A 27,525-nucleotide genomic window follows, 5' to 3' on the forward strand; every position below is an offset into this window, starting at 1 on the left:
GAATATATTGGGGTTACGTGCACCCACAATTTTTGCTACTGGTATATAGTGCCATTTATGTACAAAAATACGGAAATCGCTCTACCTTGAACGTTGTTCAGATGGTATCATATGGCGCGGGGTGCACGGAACATCCGACCATTAGAATGGAATCCAATTGAAGAAACGATGATAAAAAATCCAGCACGCCCAATAATTGAAAAATAAAATATAACCTTTACTTCATAGTGGTTAAAAACAGAAAAAGCTCCTTAGAGCATGGATCCAGAATAAAACAACAGCCTACGCGTTTCGAGACTCACATCCAGGTCTCTTAATCATAACATATGAAACATAAGTTCAGGAACACATTTAAACCCTAGGGTTGACCCCTTCCAGGTACTCAACAGCTCAACAGGCCACACCTGAGTGTCCCACTTCAAAAAAGTATCATAATTAAACATAGGATGCAATATACGCCCCATGTAGTATATGGCATGTTACAATACACCCCATGTAGTATATGACATGTTACAATACCGCATAAATCCAAATACAATCATGTTGCTGTAACATGCAATGCTGTCAAAGCAAATCACAATCAATCCGACACATGTCGATACATTTGCTAAAAACATGTATATAATTATGAATCACGATATATGACTATATACACCAAGCCTAGACCACACAATGAAATGAGTATTAATCTTATACGGTATGTTAATATATATAACGAAACAAAACAAAACAGGCCTACCTCACACCATTGTGGGACGTTTCATCCAGCCTGTACCCATAGTTCCCGTATGTGTTGATGTTGCCCTAGAGACAAAGTCACGTGGGGCAATCACATGTGTGATCACATGATCGGAGGAAGAGAGACTTCTATTGGTAGAATGAAAAGAATCCAAATCTTATGAGGAAAATAAATCAGCACAAAGAATATAATATAAGGTGAGTATGGACCAATATTAAACATTATATTGTATCTTATTTAATAAATTAATGACAGATCCTGTCTAATATTGAGACCATTCGGCACCCGACTGTCCAACTTCCATATCCAAAAAGCCTCTCGCTTAAGGAGAAGCTTCTTGAGATCGCCACCCCGTGTCGGCTCCACTACATGTTCTATCACATAAAAAATAAAAGAAGAGGTGCTACCCCCATGGTGTGTGGAGAAATGTCGGGATACATTAGACATCTGATCGGTAACGGATTTAGAACAGTCTGCAAGATGTTCAGATATCCTGACCTTAACCTGCCGTGTAGTGCATCCTACATACAAAAGATTGCAGGAAGTGCATTCTATGATATATACAACATAACTACTGTTGCAGTTTAAATATTCCGAAATTTCAAAACGTTTCCTGTTTATATTATTACCAAATGTGGTGGTTTTTCTCGCAAACCTACAAACTGCACATCTAACGCCACCACATTTGTAAAAACCTAAACATTTAAGCCAGGTGGCTGGTGTAACCTCCTTAGAAGTAAAAAGACTAGGAGAGAGGATGTCAGCTAAAGATCTGCCCCTGCTAGGAACAAATCTGACACCATTATGCAATAATTTTCTCGTCTGAATGTCGGACTCCAAAATAGGTAAGTTTTTTCTAATAATACGAGTAATCTGATTATATTGCGCACTATAACGAGTTGAAAAATAAAGCAAAGGTTTGTCAGAAACTGATGTTTCTTTGTGTGTCTTTAATATGCTATTTCTATCCTTCTCTGAAATAATCTTTCTTGCTCTATCCAGTGTCCACTGGGGATAATGGCGTTTTTTCAATCTACCAAGGGTTAACTCTGCCTGTGATTCATAGTCTTTATCCTCCGAACATGCGCGCCTGGTGCGATAAAGTTCGCCCACCGGCACGGATTTAATCACATGTTTGGGATGGCAACTGGATGCCATCAATATTGTATTACCTGCGGTGGGTTTGCGAAAAAGTGAGGTTTCAATGATTGCCGTGGTGGGGTTGCCCATCAAACACAAATCCAAAAAATTAACCTTTTGACTGTCAAAATTATATGTAAAAGATAAATTTAAATTATTAGTATTAAGATAGTCAATAAACATTGGTATGGGCGTTACATCTCCGGTCCAAATGATGAGGATATCGTCGATGTAACGCCCATACCAATGCAAAAATGAAGAAAAAGGATTAGAATTAGAAAAAATGTGCGTTTCCTCCCACCAGGATAAATAAAGATTAGCAAGAGAAGGAGAGAAAGGGGAGCCCATAGGGGCCCCACAGATCTGTAAATAATAAATAGAATCAAACATAAAAAAATTGTGTTTCAACAAAAATTCAACAACCTGAATAATAAATTCACAAAGTTCGGGAGTATAACTGCTGTATCGATATATGATGACATGTTTTTTCAGTGGGAGAAGCTTGCCACTCAAGAACTTAAAATGTTCTGGGATGCTACTACCCTAGAGCAATATATTTCTAAAAAAATGATCCCGAGAGGTCTGCGAATCAAGAAAATTCCAACTTTCATCTATGATGAGGACTTTGAAAGCATGTGGAATGGTATCCTTACTGATTGCTCATTCAAGTTGATGCAACTTATTGTGGATAGTGAACATAAAAAATTAATCACGATCAGAAAAGAGATGCAGGATGTGATACATAAATTGGAACCCATTAAAACCTCACAGATGTTTAAAGACGTCGAGTCTAATATTAATGGCAAAATTGAAAAACTGGAGACACAGGTCATGGCCATCAAAAAAAGAAAATTTTCAAGGGATGTGAATGATTATGCTACGGGAACAGTATATAAGATCCGGCGGTTTCAAAGATTACCTACTCCGAGATCCATTTTGAAAAAACGCACATATCAACGTGGAGCTAATCGGAGGGTATCCTTTTCGAGTGACTCGGATAACTCTCAATTTAACAGGCATGAGGAGTCATTGAGTCGTTCTATGGACTCTATGGAATCTATATGTGACCATTCATCTAATGGTAATCGTCGCCCAAAAAACGGGGACGCCGAGCTGGAGTCAAACATAGAAAAGGGACAACGAAGAAGATACTGGACCCGCACACAACAAAGGAAAATGTAGATTCATTGGGAACGGACAAATCTATGGATGTCATTAATTTATCTTCTACAGTTTTGTCTAAAGATCAATTGGAAGTTTTGTCGAAGGGACTTAAGTTTGTACCCACGTCTAATTTTGACATGTTCCAGACACTACTGGATATTAATAGATTTGTCCGCCTGTTAACAGTAAAGAGACATTTTCTTGATACTAGCAATACAGATAGTCCTGTTTCTTTATGTTCAATCGAGGAGTGCCCTAGCAATGAGTTTACGGGGCTTAACTTTAAAGAGCAAACTGCTTTGTTACAATTATCAGATTTATCCTATATGAGTATTAATGGTCCTGTCAAGGACATACTCACTGTACCTGTTAAAATCGATAACTCCACGTTCTACCCCTTTAAATCCCGCAGTCCGGTGTATAATCTTTTCCAACAGAAAGTTGAAAGGGACTTAGAGATTTTACGTGATAATTTGGGGAGTGAAAACTCACATCAAAATTTAACTATTTCTGAAAAAAAGGCTTTGAAAGAACTCAGTGATAACCATCAGATTGTGATCAAAATGTCGGATAAGGGGGGGAACGTGGTGGTTATGAACTCGGGTGACTATAAAAAGTCATGTTTGGCTATTTTGAATGATGCTAAAACCTATAAACTCTTGGATAGGGATCCCACTCCTATTTTCAACCAGACATTGGTAAAACTGATAGAGGAAGGAGTCAGTTTAGGCATTATCCCTGAATCCAAGAAACATTTTTTGATCAATAAATTTCCTGTTACTCCCATATTTCATGGGCTTCCTAAGACCCATAAACCTGGTTTACCACCCCCCTTACGTCCCATAATAGCAGGCATAAATTCATATAGTGAGAAAATCTGTACATGGGTGGATGATCTTTTACAGCCACTTGTTAGGAGGGTTCCGGGCTATATTAAAGATTCTAAGGAATTATTGGGGATGTTGACCAAGTGTGTTTGGAGCTCCTCGGAATCGTGGCTTATGTGTGACATCAATTCCCTTTATTCGAGCATCCCTCATGATCTTGCCGTGGTGGCGTTGTCCTATCATCTTTATCGATACAGCAGTTATACTCCCGAACTTTGTGAATTTATTATTCAGGTTGTTGAATTTTTGTTGAAACACAATTTTTTTATGTTTGATTCTATTTATTATTTACAGATCTGTGGGGCCCCTATGGGCTCCCCTTTCTCTCCTTCTCTTGCTAATCTTTATTTATCCTGGTGGGAGGAAACGCACATTTTTTCTAATTCTAATCCTTTTTCTTCATTTTTGCATTGGTATGGGCGTTACATCGACGATATCCTCATCATTTGGACCGGAGATGTAACGCCCATACCAATGTTTATTGACTATCTTAATACTAATAATTTAAATTTATCTTTTACATATAATTTTGACAGTCAAAAGGTTAATTTTTTGGATTTGTGTTTGATGGGCAACCCCACCACGGCAATCATTGAAACCTCACTTTTTCGCAAACCCACCGCAGGTAATACAATATTGATGGCATCCAGTTGCCATCCCAAACATGTGATTAAATCCGTGCCGGTGGGCGAACTTTATCGCACCAGGCGCGCATGTTCGGAGGATAAAGACTATGAATCACAGGCAGAGTTAACCCTTGGTAGATTGAAAAAACGCCATTATCCCCAGTGGACACTGGATAGAGCAAGAAAGATTATTTCAGAGAAGGATAGAAATAGCATATTAAAGACACACAAAGAAACATCAGTTTCTGACAAACCTTTGCTTTATTTTTCAACTCGTTATAGTGCGCAATATAATCAGATTACTCATATTATTAGAAAAAACTTACCTATTTTGGAGTCCGACATTCAGACGAGAAAATTATTGCATAATGGTGTCAGATTTGTTCCTAGCAGGGGCAGATCTTTAGCTGACATCCTCTCTCCTAGTCTTTTTACTTCTAAGGAGGTTACACCAGCCACCTGGCTTAAATGTTTAGGTTTTTACAAATGTGGTGGCGTTAGATGTGCAGTTTGTAGGTTTGCGAGAAAAACCACCACATTTGGTAATAATATAAACAGGAAACGTTTTGAAATTTCGGAATATTTAAACTGCAACAGTAGTTATGTTGTATATATCATAGAATGCACTTCCTGCAATCTTTTGTATGTAGGATGCACTACACGGCAGGTTAAGGTCAGGATATCTGAACATCTTGCAGACTGTTCTAAATCCGTTACCGATCAGATGTCTAATGTATCCCGACATTTCTCCACACACCATGGGGGTAGCACCTCTTCTTTTATTTTTTATGTGATAGAACATGTAGTGGAGCCGACACGGGGTGGCGATCTCAAGAAGCTTCTCCTTAAGCGAGAGGCTTTTTGGATATGGAAGTTGGACAGTCGGGTGCCGAATGGTCTCAATATTAGACAGGATCTGTCATTAATTTATTAAATAAGATACAATATAATGTTTAATATTGGTCCATACTCACCTTATATTATATTCTTTGTGCTGATTTATTTTCCTCATAAGATTTGGATTCTTTTCATTCTACCAATAGAAGTCTCTCTTCCTCCGATCATGTGATCACACATGTGATTGCCCCACGTGACTTTGTCTCTATCAACACATACGGGAACTATGGGTACAGGCTGGATGAAACGTCCCACAATGGTGTGAGGTAGGCCTGTTTTGTTTCGTTATATATATTAACATACCGTATAAGATTAACCCCTTAGCGACCCTTGACGTAACTGTACGTCATGGGTCGCATGGGGATGTATGGAGCGAGCTCACACGCTGAGCTCGCTCCATACACGGCAGATGCCGGCTGTATAATACAGCCAGGACCTGCCACTAACAGCAGCGGTCGGTGCCCGAGCCGATCGCTGCTGTTAACCCTTTACACACTGCGGTCAAACATGACCGCAGTGTGTAAACGGCGCCGGCGGCATGGGCGCCGCCATGTTTCGCCGATCGCCGCCCTCCTGAACGTCACAAGAGGGCGGTGATCGGTTGCTATGACAGCCGGAAGCCAATTTTTGCTACTGGTATATAGTGCCATTGTCTCACTGGGAATTCCACAAATAATTTGGGGATTCATTCACCCTACATCTCAGGCTCTTGCCATATTCACCCAGGTTGTCAGTGCTGCACCAGCTCGTTCCCAGACAGCTCGGCCCGAAAAACACGTTACCTATATAGAGGATTTGGACAATGAAGACAACATGTTCTAAATCTAATGTCTGCACCTTCTCCAGAATTAAAATAAAGGCAGCGTTTAACTTTCAAATAGCACTGCACAAAGGAAGAGCTTATCAGCTTGTCTCATGACATGCTACTGAAAAGTGTCATTTGTGTATCTTAATGTAAATATAGTTGTATAAGCTTTTTGGGTTTTAGGCACTGCCAAGTTATTTATTACCACCCGCTCCCTTATAATGATGATGACGCCAAAGTCACTGTGGGTGTTCAGAGCTCACAGCTTTGGTTGACATTTGTCTTGCTCTCTGTCGGTACCAGCTGTCTTTTTGGATACCGTAAAGTTATGTTGACTTTATTAACAGCTATAGAAGCTTTAGCCAGGTTGTGACGGTGTGTAACCCTAACAACACTAAGTGGGATACACATTAATAGTCAGTCTATGTACGCTAAACGTATCACTGAAGTAATTTTTCCCTCTCCCCTAATATAAGAAAGGAACAGACATTAGACCTAGACCGGGGTTCGAGGCTTGTAAAAATCCAGTATTATTTGTTCTTCATGATGTGAAATATGTGTTGAAAAGCAACCCAAGATGAAGTCAGCCATGTGTGCCAGTGTGTTACTTGGCATGCCTTTGCTGGCCCCAACTGTAAGGGTCACTCTCCATTTCCTCCATTTTCCACTCCCCTTCACACCATTTGTGGTGAAGCAATGGGATGCACTGAAGTGCACCCTCTAGCCTCGTGTGGGACAGGGACATCAGATGCCACTCCAACCCCCTCGTCTTCCTCCGCCAGCCAACGGTGCGAAGATGAGAGGAGTGTGCTCTGAAGGTTTTCTGCCTAGCAGAGGCTAGTTCTCACTTACGAAAATGGCCCCACTTTGACCTGTATATCAGGCACAATGGTGTAGGTTTCAAAGAAACATGGCACCAACAAGTTGGAAAACGTGGGCCATGCGTGGACCGTGTTTGAGTCTGGCAAGCTCCAGATCTGCTACCAGGTTCCAGCCATTATCACAGGTGCAAAAATGCCAGGCCCCAGGTGTAGCAGGGAAAAAAAAATGCCATCTCAGCCAGGATGGCATCCCTGACCTCGGAGGCACTGTGCTGTCTGTCCCCCAAGCTGATCAGTTTCAGCACGGCCTGCTGACATCTCCCCACGCCAGTGTTACAGTGTTTTCCGCTAGTAGCTGGGGTGGAGGTTGCAGCATCGTAGGGTTTCAGTCTACTCCTGCCATGAATTTTGGCCTGGGAGAGGAGATAGGCCACCCCAGTTTGCACCCGGGGACCAGACTCCACCACATTCACCCTGCCTGTCATTAAAGATAAGCACTGCAGCATCCCTGACCACAGGCGCTTGTCCATGTGTCGGTGGTCAAGTGGACCTTGCAGCAAAGCGCAGAGCTCTGGGCCCGACTGATGTTATGGGACACATGCAGGCGCAAGGCAGGGACTGCACACCAAGAGAAGTAGTAACGGCTAGGCCCAGCATAGGGAGGTGCCCCAGCTGCCATCTGCTGACGGAAGGCCTGGGTCTCCAGAAGCATAAACAAACACCAACATCTCCAGGGCCAGCAGTTTATCGATGAGGCTGTTAAAGGCTTGGGCATGGGGGTGGGTTGTGTTGTACTTCTGCCTGCAATGAAAAGCTTGGGAAATGTGGAGTGGCTGGGAAGAGGCGCATGATGGTGCAGGCCAAAAGGGCGCATGAGGGTGAACTCCCCAATGTGTCAGAGATAGGTGTGTAGGTGTCCTTGCATCATATACTTGCACCATATTTGGCTTTGGAAGTTAATTTTGTGCCAAAAAGTGGTTAAGACAGCGATCCCTCAGCTACTCCCGTTACACTGTCTAGTGAAATTACCATCTTTGGAAGTGGACCACCACTTGTAAGATCCCAAAGGAAGCAGGCAAGAGATGTGCAGTGCAGAAAAAAAGATGAGAAAATAAGTGTAGGCTGTAGAGCACAGAGGGATCGGAGAGGACAGAGCTGGTGTCGGCCAGGTATTCCCACAACATGCGCCTATACTTGTCCCTCCTGGTGACACTAGGCCCCTGAGTGGCAGTAATTTGTCCAGGGGGGCCATTAACGTGTTCCAGACCTAGGAATAAGTCTTCCAACAGGGTAGAGTTTTGCATGCCTTTGCTTCTACCCACTGTTTTTGCTGCTTAGCTTCCCTCCACATCTACACTGCTTTCACCCCTAAACATCACCCCAGTTTATGCCTTTGTTTCTACCCTTTTTTTTTGTTGAATTAGCTTCCCTCCACATCTACACTGCTTTAGCCCCTAAACATCACCCCAGTTTATGCCTTTGCTTCTACCCAGGTTTTTTGTTGATTTAGCTTCCCTCTACATCTACACTGCTTTAGCCCCTAGACATCACCCCTGTCCATGTGGGGTCGGTGGCCTCGTCATCCACCAACTCCTCTTCCAATTGCGCACTGGCCCCTTACTGCAAACCGCACATGACCACAGCTTGCCCTGATGGCAACTGTGTCTCATGATCCCCACTTAGGTCCAGGCAAGTCGGTGGCGGGTCCAAAACCCCAAAATTGGAAGGAAATGGCGGATGCTGCAGTATTTCTAACACCTGTTCCTGGTGCTCGGGCCTGGTCTGTGTTGTACCCTGCACCCTGCTTAATGCAGCTGCCATATCCGAAGTTGTGCTGAGCGCATGCTAATGTTTCGTGTCCAGTGCAATGGATGGGATGGGATTTCACATAAGTCTGCCACCCATGGCCACTCATGGTTGAGCAACTGAGGGAGTTGACTTTGACGAACCCGAGGGTTTTGGAGTTGGAACTACATCAAAGGTCTGTGCTGCTTACACACTCTGCTCAACACATGATATGTTTAGTGCCAGCAGTGTGGAGACGTCGCACAACAGCCGTTGTTCCAGCAGGTACAGGCGTTGTAGGAGTGCATAGAGGCTAGCAGCGGCAACTATAGACTTTAAAAACTATCCGCACAAGCGCCACACTTTCACCAGTAGCTCAGGAACATTGGGGTACCTTTTTCAAAAGATTAGCAGCAATGAGTTAAAAACGTGGCCCAGGCATGGAATATGTTGCAGGCTGCCAAGCTACAGAGCCGATCCCAGGTTACGGCCATTATCACACATGACAACATGCCTGGGCCCAGGTGCAGTGGCAAAAACCACATTGCCGTCTCATCGAGGATGGCATGACTCACTTTGTAGGCAGTGTGCTGTCTGGCCCCCAAGCTGATGAGCTTCAGCACGGCCCGCTGACGTCTCCCCACACCAGTGTTGCAGCGTTTCCAGCTCGTACCTGGGGTCAATTTAACAGCGGAGGAGGAGGAGGGTGGTGTTTCAGCCCTCCTCCCAGGAATGTTGTGTGGGGAGACAAGTCAGGCCACCACATTTTGCGACCCGGTCCACGCCTCAACTACATTCAACCACTGTGCCAAAATTGAAAGGTAGCGTCCCTGTCCGCATGCACTTGTCCATTCGTAACTGGTCACGTGGAACTTTAGGGCTAAGCGCTGAATTTAGGGACCGCCTCATGTTTGGGGGAAAGTGCTGGTGTGGACGGCACAGTGCGGTGGCGCAGTAGACACTCTGCCCAAAAAGGGCAGAGTGTCCCCCAGCCGGGATTCCAACATCTCCTGGGCCAGATTTCTTGAGATGAGGCCGTTGAAGCCTTGGGCATGTGGGTGGGTTGCGCTGTACTTTAGCATGAAATGAAAGGCTTGGGAGATGGGGAGTTGCTGGGAAGAGGCGCATGATGGCGCAGGCAAAAGGAGAAATGGCAGGAAAAGGTGAGGATGAGGGTGAACTCCCCAAAGTGTCAGAGGCAGATGTGGAGGTGTCCTGGCTGCTGGTCTGGACTGCAGCACCAGCCCTGTCAACAGTGGGAGAGGCAGTGGCCGCCAGGCCAAACGACGATTATCCTGCGCTTGCTCTCACCCACTGAGCCCAGGGCTTGCCTTCCAAATGATGGCACCCGCAAGAGGTGGTGAGATTCCTCTCTGCAGATCTCCAACCCATCTTGGACTTGCAAATTGCACTAAATTTGTCATGTAACTGACATGTATATGATGAGTCTATCCATTGTCTGTTCATTTTGGTGAAAGTCAGCCTGTCAGCTGACAGACAGCTGTGCTTGTCAGTGATGATGCCACCGGCTGCTTGTACCCCCAGTTTTTGCTGCTTAGCTTGCCTCCACATCCACACTGCTTTTGCCCCTACACATCACCCCTATCCATGCCTGTGCCTCTAGCCATAAGTCTGCCACCCATGGAAACTCATGGTGCAGAAAGTGAGGGAGCTGACTCTGAGGAACCCTTGGGTTTTGTAGCTGGTACTCCATCAAAGGTCTCTGCTGCTCACACACCCTGCTCAACATACGGTATCTAGGGTTAGATCGTGTGGTGACCTCGCACAACAGTAGGTGCTTCAGGCAGATGTAGGCCTTGCTGGAGTGTATTGCGGCTAGCTCCAGGTACTGTAGACTTGGGAAAGTGGGTGTCCAAGTGCCGCACTTTCACCCTTAGCTCAGCTAATTTGGAGTATGTTTTTAAAAATCATTGCACCACTACATTGAACACGTGGGCCAGGCATGGAACGTGTTGGAGGCTGGCAAGCTCCAGAGCCCTCCAACAAGACAAAAAAGCCTGGCCCCAGGGGCAGCGGGGATAAACAAATTGCCATCTCATCCAGGATGGCATCCCTGACCTCAGAGGCAGTGTGCTGTCCGTCTCCCAAGCTGATGAGCTTCAGCCCAGCCTGCTGACGTCTCCCCACACCAGTGTTGCAGCGTTTTCAGCTCGTAGCTGGGGTCAATCTAACAGCGGAGGAGGAGGAGGAGGGTGGTGTTTCAGCCCTCCTCCCAGGAATGTTTTGTGGGGAGACAAGTCAGGAAAATTCTTGAAACAGGGGAGAGTTTTGCATCTTTGCCCTTGCTGCCTATGGACATCCCTTTGCCTCTAGCCACCATTTTCCCTGCTTAGCTTGCCTCCACATCCACACTGCTTTTGCCCCTAGACATCACCCCAGTCCATGCCTTAGCTTGTACCCCCAGTTTTTCCTGCTTAGCTTGCCTCCACATCCACACTGCTTTTGCCCCTAGACATCACCCCAGTCCATGCCTTAGCTTGTACCCCCAGTTTTTCCTGCTTAGCTTGCCTCCACATCCACACTGCTTTTGCCCCTAGACATCATCCCTATCCATGCCTCTGCCCCTAGCCATAACTCTGCCACCCCTGGAAACTCATGGTGCAGAAACTTTGGGAGCTGACTTTGAGGAACCCTTGGGTTTTGTAGATGGAACTCCATCAAAGGTCTGTGCAGCTCACACACCCTGCTCAAGATATGGTATTGTAGGGTTTCAGCGTGTGTGAATGACGGGCAACAGCCTTTGTTTGGACAGATGTAGGCCTTGCTAGAGTGTTTTTAGGCTAGCAGCGACTCCTGTGCACTTGCAACAGTGGGCGCACAAGCGCCGCATTTTCAACAGTAGCTTCGGTACATTTGGGTATGTTTTCAAAAAACTTTGCACCACTAGGTTAGACGTGGGCCAAACATGGAACGTGTTGGAGGCTGGCAAGCTCCAGAGCCGCTACCAGGTTCCAGCCATTATCACAGGCGTAAAAATGCCAGGCCCCAGGTGTAGCAGGGAAAAAAAAATGCCATCTCAGCCAGGATGGCATCCCTGACCTCGGAGGCACTGTGCTGTCTGTCCCCCAAGCTGATGAGCTTCAGCACCGCCTGCTGACGTCTCCCCACACCAGTGTTTTAGCGTTTGCCGCTAGTAGCTGGGATGGAGGTTGCAGCGTCGTAGGGTTTCAGTCTACTCCTGCCATGAATTTTGGCCTGGGAGAGGAGATAGGGTACCTCAGTTTGCACCCCGGGACCAGACTCCACCACATTCACCCTGCCTGTCCTTAAAGATAAGCAGCATCCCTGACCACAGGCGCTTGTCCAAGTGTTGGTGGTCAAGTGGACCTTGCAGCAAAGCGCGGAACTAAGGGCCCACCTGATGTTGAGTGACACATGCTGGTGCAAGGCGGGGACGCCACACCGGGAGAAGTTGTGACGGCTAGGGACGGCATAGTGAGGTGCCACAGTTGCCATCAGGTCCGGGAAGGCGGGAGTTTCAACAAGCCGGAACGCCAACCTCTCCTGGGCCAGCAGTTTAGCGATGTTGGCGTTCTAGGCTTGCGTGGGTGGGTGGTTAGCGGTGTATTTCTGCCGGCGCTCCAATGTCTGAGAGATGGTGGGTTGTTATAAAGAAGCGCTTGATGGTGCAGGAGAAGGAGATAAGACAGAAACAGGGGAGGATGAGGGAGAAGTCAACAAAGTGGCGGAGGCAGATGAAGTGATGTCCTGGCTCGTCTACTGGAGTGCATCGCCAGCACTGTGAGCAGAGGCAGTGGCATGAACGGCGGGCGACGTTTGTCCTGCCGTTGCTGCCTGCCACTGATTCCATTGCTTGGATTCCAAATGACGGTGCATTGAAGTGGTGGACAGGTTGCTCTTCTCAGGGCCCCTACTTGATTTCGAGAGGCAAATTGTGTAGACGACACTATATCTGTCCTCGGCGCATTCCTTGAAAAAACTCTACACCTTCAAGAAACGTGCCCTCGATGGGGGAGTTTTTCTGGGCTGGGTACAAAAGGGAACATCTTCGGACATTCCGGGTCTGGCCTGGCTTCGGCAAAGCAGCTGACCTCTGCCTCTGGACATGTCTCTGCCTCTAGCTACCCTTTTTGGTGCTGCACCTGCCTCAACATCCACACTACTTTCCCAGCTTGACATCCGCCTTGTCCAGGTGGGGTCGGTGTCCTCGTTGTCCACCACCTCCTCTTCCAACTCCTGTCTCGCCTCCTCCTCCTGCACAATGCGCATGTGAACTGGCTGCCCTGACAGCAACTGCGTCTCATCGTCGTCGATGAGGGTGGGTTGCTGGTCATCCGCCACCAAATCGACCGGAGATAGAATGGAGGAGACTCTAGTGTTTGAGCATCTGGACACAGATACTCGTCTGTTAGGTCCGTGGAATCGCGAAATGGAGGGGCAGGTTGCGGTACAGTCAAAGGAAGGGAGAACAGCTCTGGGGAGCAGGGACAGTTGGGGTTATTGTTCTGGGAAGATTGGGAATTTTGGGTGGAAGGAGGACAAGACTGTTGGGTAAGAGGAGGTAGAGGCTGACTGGCTGGTGGACAATGTGCTTTAAGCGTTATCCGACAGCCATTGCAAGACCTGTTCCTGGTTCTCGGGCCTACTAATCTTTGTACCATTCAGCCTAGTTAATGTGGAACTTTTGTGCAAAGCGCAGAACTTAGGGCCCGCCTGATGTTAAGGGACACACGCTGGTACAAGGCTCAACTCACCCTAAGTGCCAAAAACACTGCTGGTGCAAGGCTCTACTCATGCCAAGGGCCTCAATCTCTGCTGGTAGCTCAGCTTAAGGTCCTGTAACTTTGTTTGGAAGGGCTCATGTTAAGGGCTAGAAAAGTGAATTTTGGAAGGTCTTACCACATCACACACACACACACACACACACACACACTCAAAATGACAGTTAAGGGTGAGGGCTTTTGGAATTCCCATTGCCTATTCCATTTGTGGTTGTCATGGGGAACGTGATTTAAAGGGGTGGTTGTTACTGTTTGTTGAGCTTAAAATGGGGTTTGTGTCCATCCATTTGGGGAGTAAAGAAGGTTCCCAGGTATTTTCCCACTTTGATAGAGGTTTTTTTGAATGTGTAAAGTGTGTAGTTGTTAGGCTGTGATGTTGGGGTAATAGAGGGTCTTTGGTGTGTTAGATGCCCCCAGACATGCTTCCCCTGCTGTCCCAGTGTCATTCCAGAGGTGTTGGCATCATTTCCTGGGGTGTCATAGTGGACTTGGTGACCCTCCAGACACGGATTTGGGTTTCCCCCTTAACGAGTATCTGTTCCCCATAGACTATAATGGGGTTCGAAACCCGTTCGAACACACGAACATTGAGCGGCTGTTCGAATCGAATTTCGAACATTTTAGTGTTCGCTCATCTCTAATAAATAATTTTGTGAAGCGTCAGTCACTATTGGGGCTAACAAAAAACGTTGATATCAAAAGTTAAAGTTTTTTGAAAAAGACTCTCATAAAATATTGAAGATATATAGGAACCCACTTCCTTATTTCACTTGTTAGAGGAAAAGTATAGGGCTAATGAAAGTGAGAATTTCTACAGGTAAGTATTTAAACCCTCTTGCTTGAAAAATACAATATTTATACCCTAAATACAACTCTATTAGTTAGGTTCCCATATAAGGGTAAGTTCAGATGGAGTTTTTTGGTCCGGAACCTGAGGCGGCCTGCACCTCAGGTGCCGGACCAAAAGCCAGAGTAGCCGCAAGTGAAAGCCGCGCACTCCGCTCTGGATTAGGCCCAATGAATGGACCTAGTCCGGAGGAGGGTGTGTCTTCAGTCCGAATAACAAGGCGAAACGACCTGAAGAATGACCATCTCGCTTCTGATTTCAATGGGAGCTGTCTTTTTGGTCAGGGTTTTGAGACTGATACGGCCTCAAAATCCTGACCAAAAAACTCAGTGTGAACTTACCCGAAGGCTAGAATAATCTCAGCATGTTACTGGTTGGGCCATTCATGAAAGATTCCCCATCCACCAGCAGACTTAATATTAGCTAGCAATTCCCTAACACCTTGTCTGTGCCTCCCTGTGCAGTGGTCAAGAATTACACAGACCATCAAGTGCAAGTCTTATGCGGTTTCCTTGACTTCCATAGAGGTAAATAGGAGATAAAGAAACAGAGTACCACAGTGAGATATCACGTTTGTATAGCTTTAGCAGTTATAACTAGTGTAACTCACTGTTATACTGCTTCCATATCTCCTATTTACCTCTATGGAGATTACAGAAACAGCATAGGACATTTCTGTCTGGATCTTTCCAGGATCTGCCTATTTCCATCTGAAAAGTAACCCTTTAGGCTGGATCCCATCTTGCAAAAAAGGTCACATTTTACGCTACCTGCAAAGTGGAAAGGATTTTGGCTAATCCCATCCACACATTGCAGAAAAAAATCCATTGCAGAAATGCTGCAATTTCAAAAACACAAGCATTTTTGTAAATCTCAGCATGTCACTTATATCCGTGGAAAAAGAACGCTGCGGAAAGGCTGTGTTTTTGAAAAACATAGCATGCTAGTTTTACCTGCAAAAACGCTCACATACTCTCTATAGATTTAATAAGGGAGGAAAAACTGCAGAGTAAAATGCAGCGAAAACTCGATGAAAAATGCTTTGGGAAAAAACGCAATGTGCAGTAAAGCTTGTCAGGAGGTACATCCACAATTGTTTTTGGTACAATTTTTAGATTATACTATAGGAATAGCCTAAAAAAAATCCTGGATATAAGAGTGGATACACTGGGGGAGGTTTATGAAGACTGAAAAAAAAAAAGAAAGAAAGTCCCATTTTTTGTTGCACAAAAATTTGCAGCTTTTTATGCCAAAGCATAAAAAAAAAAATCTCTAAATACTTCTGTTATCTACGGTTGTACTGAGTCACATTGCTGCTATATAATTTATGAAATTCTATTTTTAATAAAGAGTGTAATGGTTGCATTTTCTAAAAAGTTTTATTTTTATTTTGATCAAAAACCCAGTTTGTAACACGTGTAATTTTATATCTGTTCACTAGGTGGCAGTATACTATCAGCACATTCTTGCAAAATAGGATTTTTTTTTTCTTGCAATTCTTCAGCTGATTTTTGTCAACCTGACACAGTCTTGCTTTATAATGCCTATATTTTTCTTGGAAAAACAAGCCTTTTCTTTTTTTCTATTAAATATGATTTTGTAGTATAATCTATAGAAATCTTACTGTGCAATTACCTGAATATGTATGTTAGAGAATAAACTTCTTTCCGGAAATCACAAGAAAAATTCTGGTGCTTTTTTATATTTTCTGCGTACCACGTCAGACCAGGTGACCTTTGAAAGTTCAAAAAAAAAAAAAAAAAAAAAAAAAAAAAAAGAATTTCCACATATTCCTTTTTTTTTTTTTTCTAAAGAGAGGACCTTTCATGGGTTTGGGCACAAGCAGTTTTATATACTGCTGGAAAGCCGACAGTGTGCTGAATTCAGCACACTGTCGGCTTTCCCGATCTGTGCCCCGGGTGAAGAGCTATCGGTGCCGGAACTGTAGCTCTTTACAGTCAGAAGAGCGTTCCTGACAGTCTGTCAGGAACGTCCTTCTCCACAGCAGCGCCTATAGTACTGTACTGTGTGAGCGGGGAGGAACGCCCCCTCCCCTCCTGATAATACTCGTCTATGGACGAGCACTGTGAGAAGAGGGATGGGGTGTTCCTCCACGCTCACACTGTACAGCGCGATAGGCGCTGCTGTGGAGAAGGACTGACTGTCAGGAACGCCCTTCTGACTGTAAAGAGCTACAGTACCGGGACCGATAGCGCTTTACCCGGGGCACAGATCGGGAAAGCCAACAGTACGCTAAATTCATCGCACTGCCAGCTTTCCAGCAGCATATAAAACTGCCTGTGCCCAAACCCATGAAAGGTCCTCTTTAAATAGCTATTTCCAGCTTTGGTCATTAGTTTGCTTTACTGCCGAGACATTGACATGTTTCAGTCCTGTCATAGTAGCCATTTTGGCAAGCATTATTGAGCTCACTGTTGTCGATTCTTACATTTAGCATATTTGCCCTTTAGAGAAACCTATTTACATTGTAGCACTGGTCTGACCTGGGGATTTCTGGACAGATGCAGATACACATGACTAGCGGTGTACCTTGACGTTCCTCCAAATATTATCTGTCATTGATAGTACTGATGTCTTGTTATGAGTTAGACAGCACCAGTGGGTATCTCAGCACCCGTCACACACCTTTAGACCCCCCTGTACACATCATTACCCTCATCTAACAACTTACTGGTACTTACAGCAGGCAAACCCCATGCAATGTCTAAAAAGTGATATAAATATAAGTAGCAGAGTTATATAACTGCCCTACAATAGTATGTCTTTGATATTACGTATGTGACATGTTCTGTCCTGCTTCATGCAGGTTTCTGGATCTATGGACTGACTTTCCTGTGCCCATGAGCTTATCCTTTGTCTGTTCCAGGGTGTGAATGGAGCTGTGATAGGTTATGAGGTTCCTCCTCCACAAAATGTACTCAGACTCCCTGTTGTCAGACAAGCTGGAAAATTTGGCCTTGTGACTGTTTATTGGGAAGCACTGCCAGTCACCGCAAGTCATGAAGATTTCACTCCTTCCTCGGGGAATCTTACATTTTCTGACGGACAGGTCTGTGCGAACTACATTTTTTCAATAAACTACAATTTTTCAATAAGCTTGCTATGTAACATACATTAAAAACCTTCCTGTCACACATATATATATATACATATATATATATATATATATATATATATATATATATATATATATATATAAACTTCCGTAGATCATACTAGTTTTAATAGGACATCCCACACATGCTTGAATGGAGAATTTGGAGGTCATATGGCAGGGTGCACTATCCTGATGAAAAAGGCCACTGTCACTAGGGAATACAATGCCATGAAGGGAAGTTTGATCTACAATAATGTTTAGGTAGATAGAAAAGCGCCACAGTAACATTCACATGAATGCCACATTCGCCCACAGCAGAACTTTGCCCACAGTGTCACGCTGTTTCCACCAACTTGCCTTATTTCATCAGACTCTGTGCTCCATGGTCCAGTTCTGACACCCACAGGCTTATTGTAATTGCATTTGGCATGGAAAAGGGTCACCAACTATGAGCCCTCTGACCAGCCTGTGGCCAGGTGGCTAGCCTTCTCTCCACATGCAAATCAACGAATATTGCTAACAATCCTGTTGCTAGTTCACTGGTCTTCCTTCCTTGGACTACATTTGGTAGGTACTAATGACTGCCCCACAATAACTCACAAGTTCTGCTGTTTTGGAGATATTGTGACCCATTCATCTATTCTTTGCACAGATCTTTACTTTTTACCATTTCACCTGACTGTACACTTAATGCCTGTTATATTCAACTTATTGACACCTACCATTGAAAATAGATAATACTGTGATTGATCAATATTTTGTATATATATATATATATATATATATATATATATATATATATATATATATATATACACACACACAGTATATTTATGACATTCCTATTGTTGTCAGCATAAGAATCTACATTGTGGGGGAGGTAGGCTCAGCGGTAGTAGCAGCGGACAGTCAGAGACAGACACCAAAATTGGTTTAAACAGGGTTTTTAGCCCTGTGTGTTTATTTTGCAAAAAGGTGTTGGCAAACAAAAACAGGCCTTTACTTCATGCAAAAACAGAAACACAAATACCTGCCCGGCTAGGCGACTAACTACACAGATGCACTCTGTCTATACGTGTGGCTTGCTTCAACCACACGGACAAAACAAATCAACAAGAAAACAAGCTGTGGAGCACCCACTGGTCTCACCAGTTTTCAGCTGGGCTGGACAGGACCTGGCTCCACCACTCTCCCCCAGGAACTGCCCAGGACAGAAGTCTTGAGAGGCTTTATAGGCCTATGATTAGGCCTAACTGTTCCCACCTGTGCACACAAGCTCCTTCCTGCAGTAGGATAAGAAGAGTTAACTGACAGATGCCTTACTACAGCTATTGAAGCCCTCACTCACCACACATATGAGAGGACCCTGGGGGAGATATAGCGTCCTTCCAGGACTTTTCCTGTCACTTTCTTACAACATCCAAAGAAGTCCTTCATACTATACTTTCTGCCGTGGCCCAGCACTACTAATAGTTAGACAGTCCAAACTTCGGCAGCCTGAAAATATGTCTAATCCATCACAGTCTGATGCTGGATGATAAATCTGGCATATCTTTAGACTGACCACAGTAAGTTTATAACACCTTCCAGTTGGCTTTGTTTGAGCCAGAGGCGTAGCTATATGGGGTGCAGTACTCTTATTCCAGTATCTAGTTGTAAAAATAGTAAATTTGGACCTACTGTATCTGGAACACAACTTCTGGTATGGTGAAAGTTTTAAAATGGAAAAATAAAAAAAAAATATTGTCTAGATGGACAAGTATAGGTTTTACAAATTACACGACTGTAACAGAAAATATATATCAGTAATGAAAGTTACGTGTACTTTGTCTTCACAGTCTTCAGGAGTAATTGAAATCTTTATATTGGATGACATCATTATCGAGTTTTTAGAAACATTCAATGTCTCATTAAAAAGAGTGACAAATGGTGGCAAACTTGGTAAAGAAAGTACAGTCATGGTCAACATTCCCCCTAATGACTCCCCATTAGGATTGTTCGGTTTTGAGAAGAAAGTGGTAAGTATTTAATAAATTTCTTCTCTGTCCATACCCACCCCCGAATACCAATGGAAAAACACCATGTATAATTACTATGTACTATGTGGTTTTACGGAAGACTGTAGGGAAACCTACAGTATAATCTTAATTTAGAATGTTACCAGAATACACAAAACATATAACTCAGAGACCTCTGCTATTTCTGTGTGATATTTCTATAAACTAGATTTGTTTCCTTTCAGGTTTGGTTGACTTGGGTCCAGGTTTGTTTTGGGTCAAACAAGTTTGGTACCAACCGCAACTGAAATTGGCTTTAAAACATAGTATAAAACACTGCCAGGGCTCCTAGGAACCTTATCTATCCAATGTCTAGCTGTCTAAGGCAAACACAGTCGAAGTTAACCTTACACTGCGCTGCCACTCACTCGTATGCATTTTAACATTTAAAATAAGTTGCTTTTTAGACTCTCATTGCGGTTATATTGGAAAAAGCAATGATTTGTGGTGGAATTCTCACTATTGTAGCTGCCACCACCCTCTTCCTGTGATGTATGTGACCCAGTTGCCAGGTTTTATCTGTAATAGAATTATCATCTGATTCAGTAATGTCATCATCTTCCTCACTTTTTTGTGACTCATCATGGCAGTGGGGTTCCTCCATGCTCCCACAATTCCTATCAGATTTCTCCCTAGTTCCCCTACTAACACTATCACCAGTAGCTCCTGCACTGTTACCTCAACCAACAGTCATGTGCACCTCTACATCCAAAAAACATTGGCAATTCTCATCCAACTCATTAAAAAGAGGAGGTCTTGGACTATGAGGAATATCTCTCTCAACAGATGCCGCATGTCTACTAGAGAATGGGATCTGTGTCTGTGAAGAAGACATGGTTGACAATAAGCATGACAAATTATATGTTTAGGAGGAACATTTACAGTAGATTTGAGAAACAATTAATTGTGATTTTTGCCAAACTTGTAGTGTTTTACACCCCAATCTGTTCTAGTCCCCAGTCAAGCTTATATGTGCTGTGGTACAGAACGTCCTGATGCTGACCCATGTCACAACCTTGTGTAATGGCCCTGGGGGCCTGGTGGCAATGTGACCACTACAACCTCTGTACACTGTCCAGTGACTTGCAGGGACTCTATATGCTGTTATATAATGCTCTATTTGGAACGATAGATAGATAGATAGATAGATAGATAGATAGATAGATAGATAGATAGAAGTGCTGTTCTATAATGTGACATTTAAAGTAGCACACAGCAATATAAATATTTCTGTAAGATACATAAAGAAAGTGACCAAAAATGTCTGTATCCATTCCTGTATGAACTAGAAGTCAGTGAATGCAACAAGAAATATGCTGTATGGAGCCATGATATAGTCATGTGTATGAGACCTAGTGGATATACATAACATAAAATATAAGTTAATGTATACTATTGTAAATGCTCTGGTGCTGGGTATCCGTTCATAGTGTAACCCTGTAACTAGATATCAGACATTCTGAATAAGACACATTCATTTCTCTCTTATTTTTAAGGTGCTGGTCACTGAACCGCAGAGAATAGGAGACCCATCTGGTGAAGTATCTCTGACCGTGGTGCGGAGTGAGGGTGGTCATGGCGCTGTCAAAATAATTTGGATTGTAGAAGAAGCTGCACAATATGACCTGAGCCCGTTAAATGGCACTCTTCTCTTTAATGAGGTGTGGAATCTGTCATTGTATGAGATCTGATAGAAACCCTCAATGTACCCTGCTGAAAAATATGACGTTAGCTGAATGAAAGGATAAGGACGTCTTTCACAGAAATCACTTTCCATTGTACAGATTGTCACACAATATGATTATGTAAGCCCCTGATTTAGCATTGCCATGCATTATGTAACACATTTTACTTATATTACTAGTTATAGAAGATGAACCCTACATAACACTTTAATATTTTTTTCATTTACATAAGACTCATGACGTGTAGAATCCTGCTGCGGGTCATTCTGTCCGGAGATTGTAGAAATAATTTGCCTATTAATTTTAATCATCTGATTGACTAGTCATGAGCAAACCTAGTAAGGAATACAGTATGTAGTACAGAACAGCATGCTATTCATTTCAGGTGGTGGGAACTGCGGACGTTGTAGTAATATAACTACTAGGAAAGTGCTAAGGCAAAAGCAGCCCATTAAAGGGTGATAGCAAGAAGACCTGTCCCCTTTCCTGACATGTCTGTTTTATGGATTTCTTGGAATTTAACAATTATGGAGCTCCATATGGTGCTGTTCCTCTATTATTCCTCCTATAAATCTGTCAAAGGGGTGTGTCATAACATAATCTGCTATTGTTAGTTCTGATTGGACTATTAGGGCAAAAACGCAATTTGTAAATGCCCAATTGTTGTTTTATCCATACATTTGTAAAAAGGAATACTAGAGGAAGCACACAAGTTAGAATTCTAACAAAAAGTGCTGCTGAATTGATTCATGTCACGAGGAAGACAATTATTTGCTGAAACAGACATGTAAGACTTGGTGACAGGTGCTTTTTGATACATCACCTGCTTATGGGTCCTTCAGAGCCAATCTCCCTGTTGAGTGCACAGAAGGAGGTTATATTTGTAATAGTACATATGGTAAAAGTCATCTAAGGACCTGACTACACAACAATTTAAGTTTTTTTTGTGAATTGTGGTAAAAAAAGGTGAGACTCAAAAACAACAATGTGATTGTAATAATTTCCTGTAGCAAAGAAAAAAAAAATCTGAAGAAACCTTGTAATGGATCCAGTTCTGTGCAGTACCACAGTTTCGCCTTTGATATTGTATAACTACAAGGCACATTAAAGATAAAACCCAAAGAAGACAATTTATTTAAAGCTATGAGTTTTAAATGTTACCAAATTATGTCTAATGGTAATCTAGATGATGGAAATTCATGTATTGGAGTTGTACCTGCTCAAATTTGGTTAAGGACTCCAATTTCTCATGAAGACATTTCAATACATTATCTCAAGGTGCTAGTAAAACCATTGACTGGCTTCCATTCAAACGAACAAACCATAGAAAACAACACAGACACACATACCGTAGAATACAGTAACACAAAATAGTATTGTCTGGGCCCCCCTTCTATTGTCTGGACCCCCCTTCCCTGCTAAACATAAGACCAAAAACTAACATTGGCAGAGAGATGTGGTGTTATAACTGACTAGTAATGTATTATTGCTAGGCTAATGAATTCTTGTTCTACCTTGTTTTATCTATCTATCTATCTATCTATCTATCTATCTATCTATCTATCTATCTATCTATCATCTATTAATATCATTGCATTTGATAGCTTGGAGGCCCTTGGTCAGATTTTGCATTGAGGGCAGGAACCACTGCTGGCTGCTCCGTGCACAACACTAATAAACCATTCGTCATCAGGTTGTTATCAATCATGTTCTATTACTAGGTTGTTAATAATCATGTTCTATTTCTATATTACCAAGTGGGCTTAAACTTCTGTTCATATTCATATTTTCAGAGTGATACCAAAAAGACATTCACACTCCAAGCTATACAGGATGGCCTACTTGAGGGAGAAGAAAGGTTCCTAGTTCAGCTGGTGTCAGTAGAATATTCCGTCATCTCTCCAGTAGATGGTAAAGCTTATGCCGCAAACTGAGAATACAATACACCCACACGCCTGAACCCTTGAGCCTGAATGTCTGTCTATCTATATTCAGTATTTTAGAGCTTTGTATACCTCTATACAAGCTCTGCACACAGCTCTGCCATGTGTATAAGACCTAAATTTAATTTTCACTCTATACAGTGAGGATAAAGCCTTGTATATTTACTGGGATCTGCAAATCTTGTGTGTGAGTTAAGTAGTGGGCATATATAACCAGTTCTGCGAGACTGGCTAAAATAGGCAAATACAGTACTTTATCAGTCCAAAAAGATTATAATATTCAGATGCGTCTGTGCTAATAAGTATCAAGTATTCAGAGTTCGAAAACACAACAGATGGCTTTTGTTTATCAATCCCTGTCTAGTTCTATTTTTTAATTTTGTCTTTTTCAGAGTCAATATTTATATTGGGAATATTATTTTAAGATAGCATGAACTTTTAGTAAAGATTGTATCTTCGCTCGCCACAGTTGGATTTCACTTTATTGGTATTTTATTTAATGTTTCCTTTCGGTTGTATATTACATGGAGGTTTCTTGAGTAGTGACATTGGTTATTGCTCCAGTAAAAGTCCATACAAATGTGCCCATCAACTTGGGTTATGTTCACACCCAGGCTTGACATGAGAGATAGTTGGATTGTAATGTCAATGTGTTTAAGTCTGTGCATGAACATTTCTGAGAAATTTTACCCCAAACTAAAAAAAACTTGAAGGAATTGCAGAAAGAAGAGTTTATAACAATGATGGTGTTTTTGTCCTTTGAAATACAATATTGCAATTTCTTTTCTTGTTTTCAGGAGTGGCCACCATTATTATCTCTGGAGATGCCGGGGCATCTGGGGTGGTAGGGATAGCCCCCTCATCACTTCATGTTCTCATTGGTGAACCATCTGGAAACTATAATGGGACAGCTTATATCAGGTATGGTTGCTTCTTAATACCCAAAACCCCATTATATAGCAAACTTTCTTTCATCATAGCTTCTAAAATGTCTTTATAATATATCAGATTTTAAAACTGACCCTATAAGTGATGGGTCTTCTGCAATATGCACCAATTCGGGGACATGGAGAAGATTGATTACTACATTATAATGCCACATGTCAAAAGGAAGTAAATTGTCAGTTCATAAAGTTGATATGTTGGAAGCAGGAATAGGGCACTCATGTAAGAAACTGAAAAACTTTGACAAAGACCAAAATGTGAAGACTGGACAACTGGGTCACAGCCTCTCCAAAACGGCAACACTAGTGAGGTGTTCTTTGTATGCTGTAAACTACCAGTGAACTAATGTCAAGGACATTGGGGTGGACTCACATCTTGAACGGTTGGTCTATTGCACAGAGCAAGATAAACCTGGCTGTGTCCATAAGTAGAGTAAGAACACAGTACTAGCAAGTTGTAGTTTGGTTCATGGGTCAAGCTATATCTGTGGGTGGGATTTTTAACATGTTCTGTGGGGGGTAGGGTGAAGAGGGGATTTTTTGGGGGTAGGATGGTCAGCACTCCGCCAACGTTTTCAAATGGGATGTGGAGCATATAGCTTCCTGCTCTAGAAGTTTCAGAACTGGGTCAGGACTCCACAATTTTTAACAACCGAATCAGCAGAATCATGTAGAACTGGCTGAATACCACCTGTGGGTATATGATGTGTTTGAACGATGATTTCTTACAAGTAGAACTAAGTTGTGCAAGAGAGTAGGATAAGCTGATTGTTGCTGTTCCATGGTGTGACCTACTGATGTCACGTGCTATTCTGGCAACCCAGAGTGGCTTACTATGATTAGGCGGCATTCACACGGAGTAACGCCGGGCGTGTATCACAGCCGTACACGCCGGCGTTACGGCAGACTGCCGAACACTTCCCATTCACTTCAACAGCGGCATTTACTAGTGCCCCTAAGAGTGTTCCAGTACTTTATAGGGGTAAAGCTTATCTATAGGGGTAGAGACAGATTTTAGGAGCAGGAGGTCAGTTCACTCCTAGAGGGGCTGTTTGGAGGAGGCAACATCTAGTAAGGCCAAGTGAGTGCAAAGAGCCATATGAAGAGCTTACACAGAGAGCTTGGGCCCTGTGATCACAGGCAGTGCATCTCCTGAGACAGTGAAACCCTGGAGACTTGCCAAATAAATGCTGACATCCAGTATGAACGCTGTTCCCGTGATGAACCACTGTATCATAACATCTACAGTAAAGAGGAGAACTGCAATGCTAAGCCAGGTGTGTGTGTCCTTTCTCCGACCAAGAATCTCCAAGTGATCGCAGGGGGCAGTGTTTGGGTTGCAGTTCCGTGTATGGCCATACAGTGAAACAGGGTATTGGCCACAGTGAAAAGAGGGGTGCTGAGGGAGACTTACAAAATGTTAGGCAGGTGGTTTATAATATTAAGGTTGATGTAGAAGTGTCATACTGCCAAATGTCTCAGTAAACTATTAAATGGTGGAAGGGGTTCTACTTGCTACTGTACAGCAATGATAAATGAGTTGGCCCCTTGTTGACGTGGGCCGGTACCTACATAACATACAGTACTTCTGAAATACCTGTCATCCAAAGTACAACAGCTAATGCTTCTAATTGTCATTTAACAGATACGTAAAACCATTTCAGTCTGTTACTTTTGGGACATTTCCAAACAATATTTCTGACAATGTGGGACCATAATTTTCCACTGTTAAACTGCAGCAAAACATAAATCTTGGCAGTGTCTTCCATGGGATAATGAGGTCATTCTAGTCTTCTGCTTAAGTCTAATTTGCCTGTTTACAGTACATAAGCATGTTTAGCCGGAACTATTTACGGAATGGAATAACTTTTTCTGATACTAAATATCTTTCCCATAGTCTGACCCGTGGTCCAGGAATTTTTGGTGACGTAACAGTACACTGGGACATAATTCCAGCATACCCTAATGAATTTGTAGAGACATCAGGAATGTTGACGATGAGAGACAGGCAGTCTGCTGCCATAGTCATTATACAGGTGGGTTATATGTGCACTGGAATCACTATTTAGACATCAAGCTATATTTTATCATTTAGGTAATTTTATACTATTGCAATATTCATTAGACCTTTATAAAAGCAAATTCAGGCTTTACAAGAAAGAATATATATTCTCTGTCTCAGAGAGTACATTTCAGCACTTAGTCTACATGGTATGATTCATTTTCCTATAATTAGATTGAGATTTTACATCTTCTTCTGAATTATCCTGTAGACATGATGGAAATGAAGAACTGATTATATAAATTATCAGTCATTATTCACCGTGCAGCCATTACATTGTCCAGTATCTCTTCATACTGCCAAATGGAGAAGATCTGCATGAATGTTATAGGAGCCATTTACTATTACAGTTAACTATTAACTAAACTGATAAAATTTGCAAAATGTTATAGCTTCAATCTGTAGAAATTTACTACATTAGTGAACCGATTCTATAGTTTTAAAGCAAACCTGTGACTTCTGGTATCTGAGAGCAGGACGTGACAGAGGAAGAAAAGCTGAGCTCTAGGATAAATAGGTTTATATGATCTGGATCAGGTTTTCTAAGAGTAAGTTCACACAGGGTTTTTTGGTCAGGAGTTTGATGACATATCCATCTGAAATCCTGACCAAAAAGACGGCTCCCATGAAATCAGTGGAAGCCAGTCAGTTATTTTATCCGGGAACCATTTGTTCCGGCTTCCGGAAAAAAGAAGCGACATGCTCAAAAGAAGCAAATCTACCTGAAGACTCTCCCTCCTGACTAGGCCCATTCATTGGGCCTAATCCAGAGCGTAGTGCGCGACTGGATGCCGGTGCACTGCACCAGCATCCAGTTGCAGCTACCCATATTTTGGACCGGAACATGAGGCGGCCTCCACCTCAGGCTCCAGTCCAAAAAACCCTGTGTGAACTTATCCTTATATGATCTGGATCAGGTTTTCTAAGTAAAAAGCAGAGTAAATCCTAACCGGACTCCTAGGAGAGATAGTGAGAGATTACCCCGCCCATACAAAGTGATTAACAACTTTTAGATATGCTTTATGTAAAAGTTACCTAAAGGGGTTGTCTACGTTATACTTTTCCAGTCTATTAGAAGCAATCTCAAAACGATCAATATGGTTTTCATAAAGTATGTGGCTGGTACCCCCGCTGATCAGCCCTATCAGTAAATCTGGTCATTCACTGTAGATAGCTGTGTGACTTCAGGCATGCTGCAATGTACAGTTTTACTATTAAATGTGATATGAGCACACATTATTG

General features: G+C 42.9%; 1 protein-coding gene across 2 annotated transcripts in view; it reads left to right on the top strand.

The window, feature by feature from the left end:
* Nucleotides 1-27,525, top strand: part of ADGRV1 (adhesion G protein-coupled receptor V1) — a 355,871-nt gene that overhangs the window by 123,432 nt on the left and 204,914 nt on the right. For both annotated transcript variants that reach the window (XM_075271519.1, XM_075271528.1), the window contains 6 exons: nucleotides 17,362-17,544; nucleotides 19,431-19,610; nucleotides 21,146-21,310; nucleotides 23,128-23,245; nucleotides 24,075-24,198; nucleotides 26,119-26,257. In XM_075271519.1, the coding sequence (XP_075127620.1) occupies nucleotides 17,362-17,544; nucleotides 19,431-19,610; nucleotides 21,146-21,310; nucleotides 23,128-23,245; nucleotides 24,075-24,198; nucleotides 26,119-26,257 (909 nt within the window). The remainder of the gene's footprint in view (nucleotides 1-17,361; nucleotides 17,545-19,430; nucleotides 19,611-21,145; nucleotides 21,311-23,127; nucleotides 23,246-24,074; nucleotides 24,199-26,118; nucleotides 26,258-27,525) is intronic.

Source organism: Leptodactylus fuscus, chromosome 1 (assembly GCF_031893055.1).
Source record: "Leptodactylus fuscus isolate aLepFus1 chromosome 1, aLepFus1.hap2, whole genome shotgun sequence".
Taxonomy (NCBI): domain Eukaryota; kingdom Metazoa; phylum Chordata; class Amphibia; order Anura; family Leptodactylidae; genus Leptodactylus; species Leptodactylus fuscus.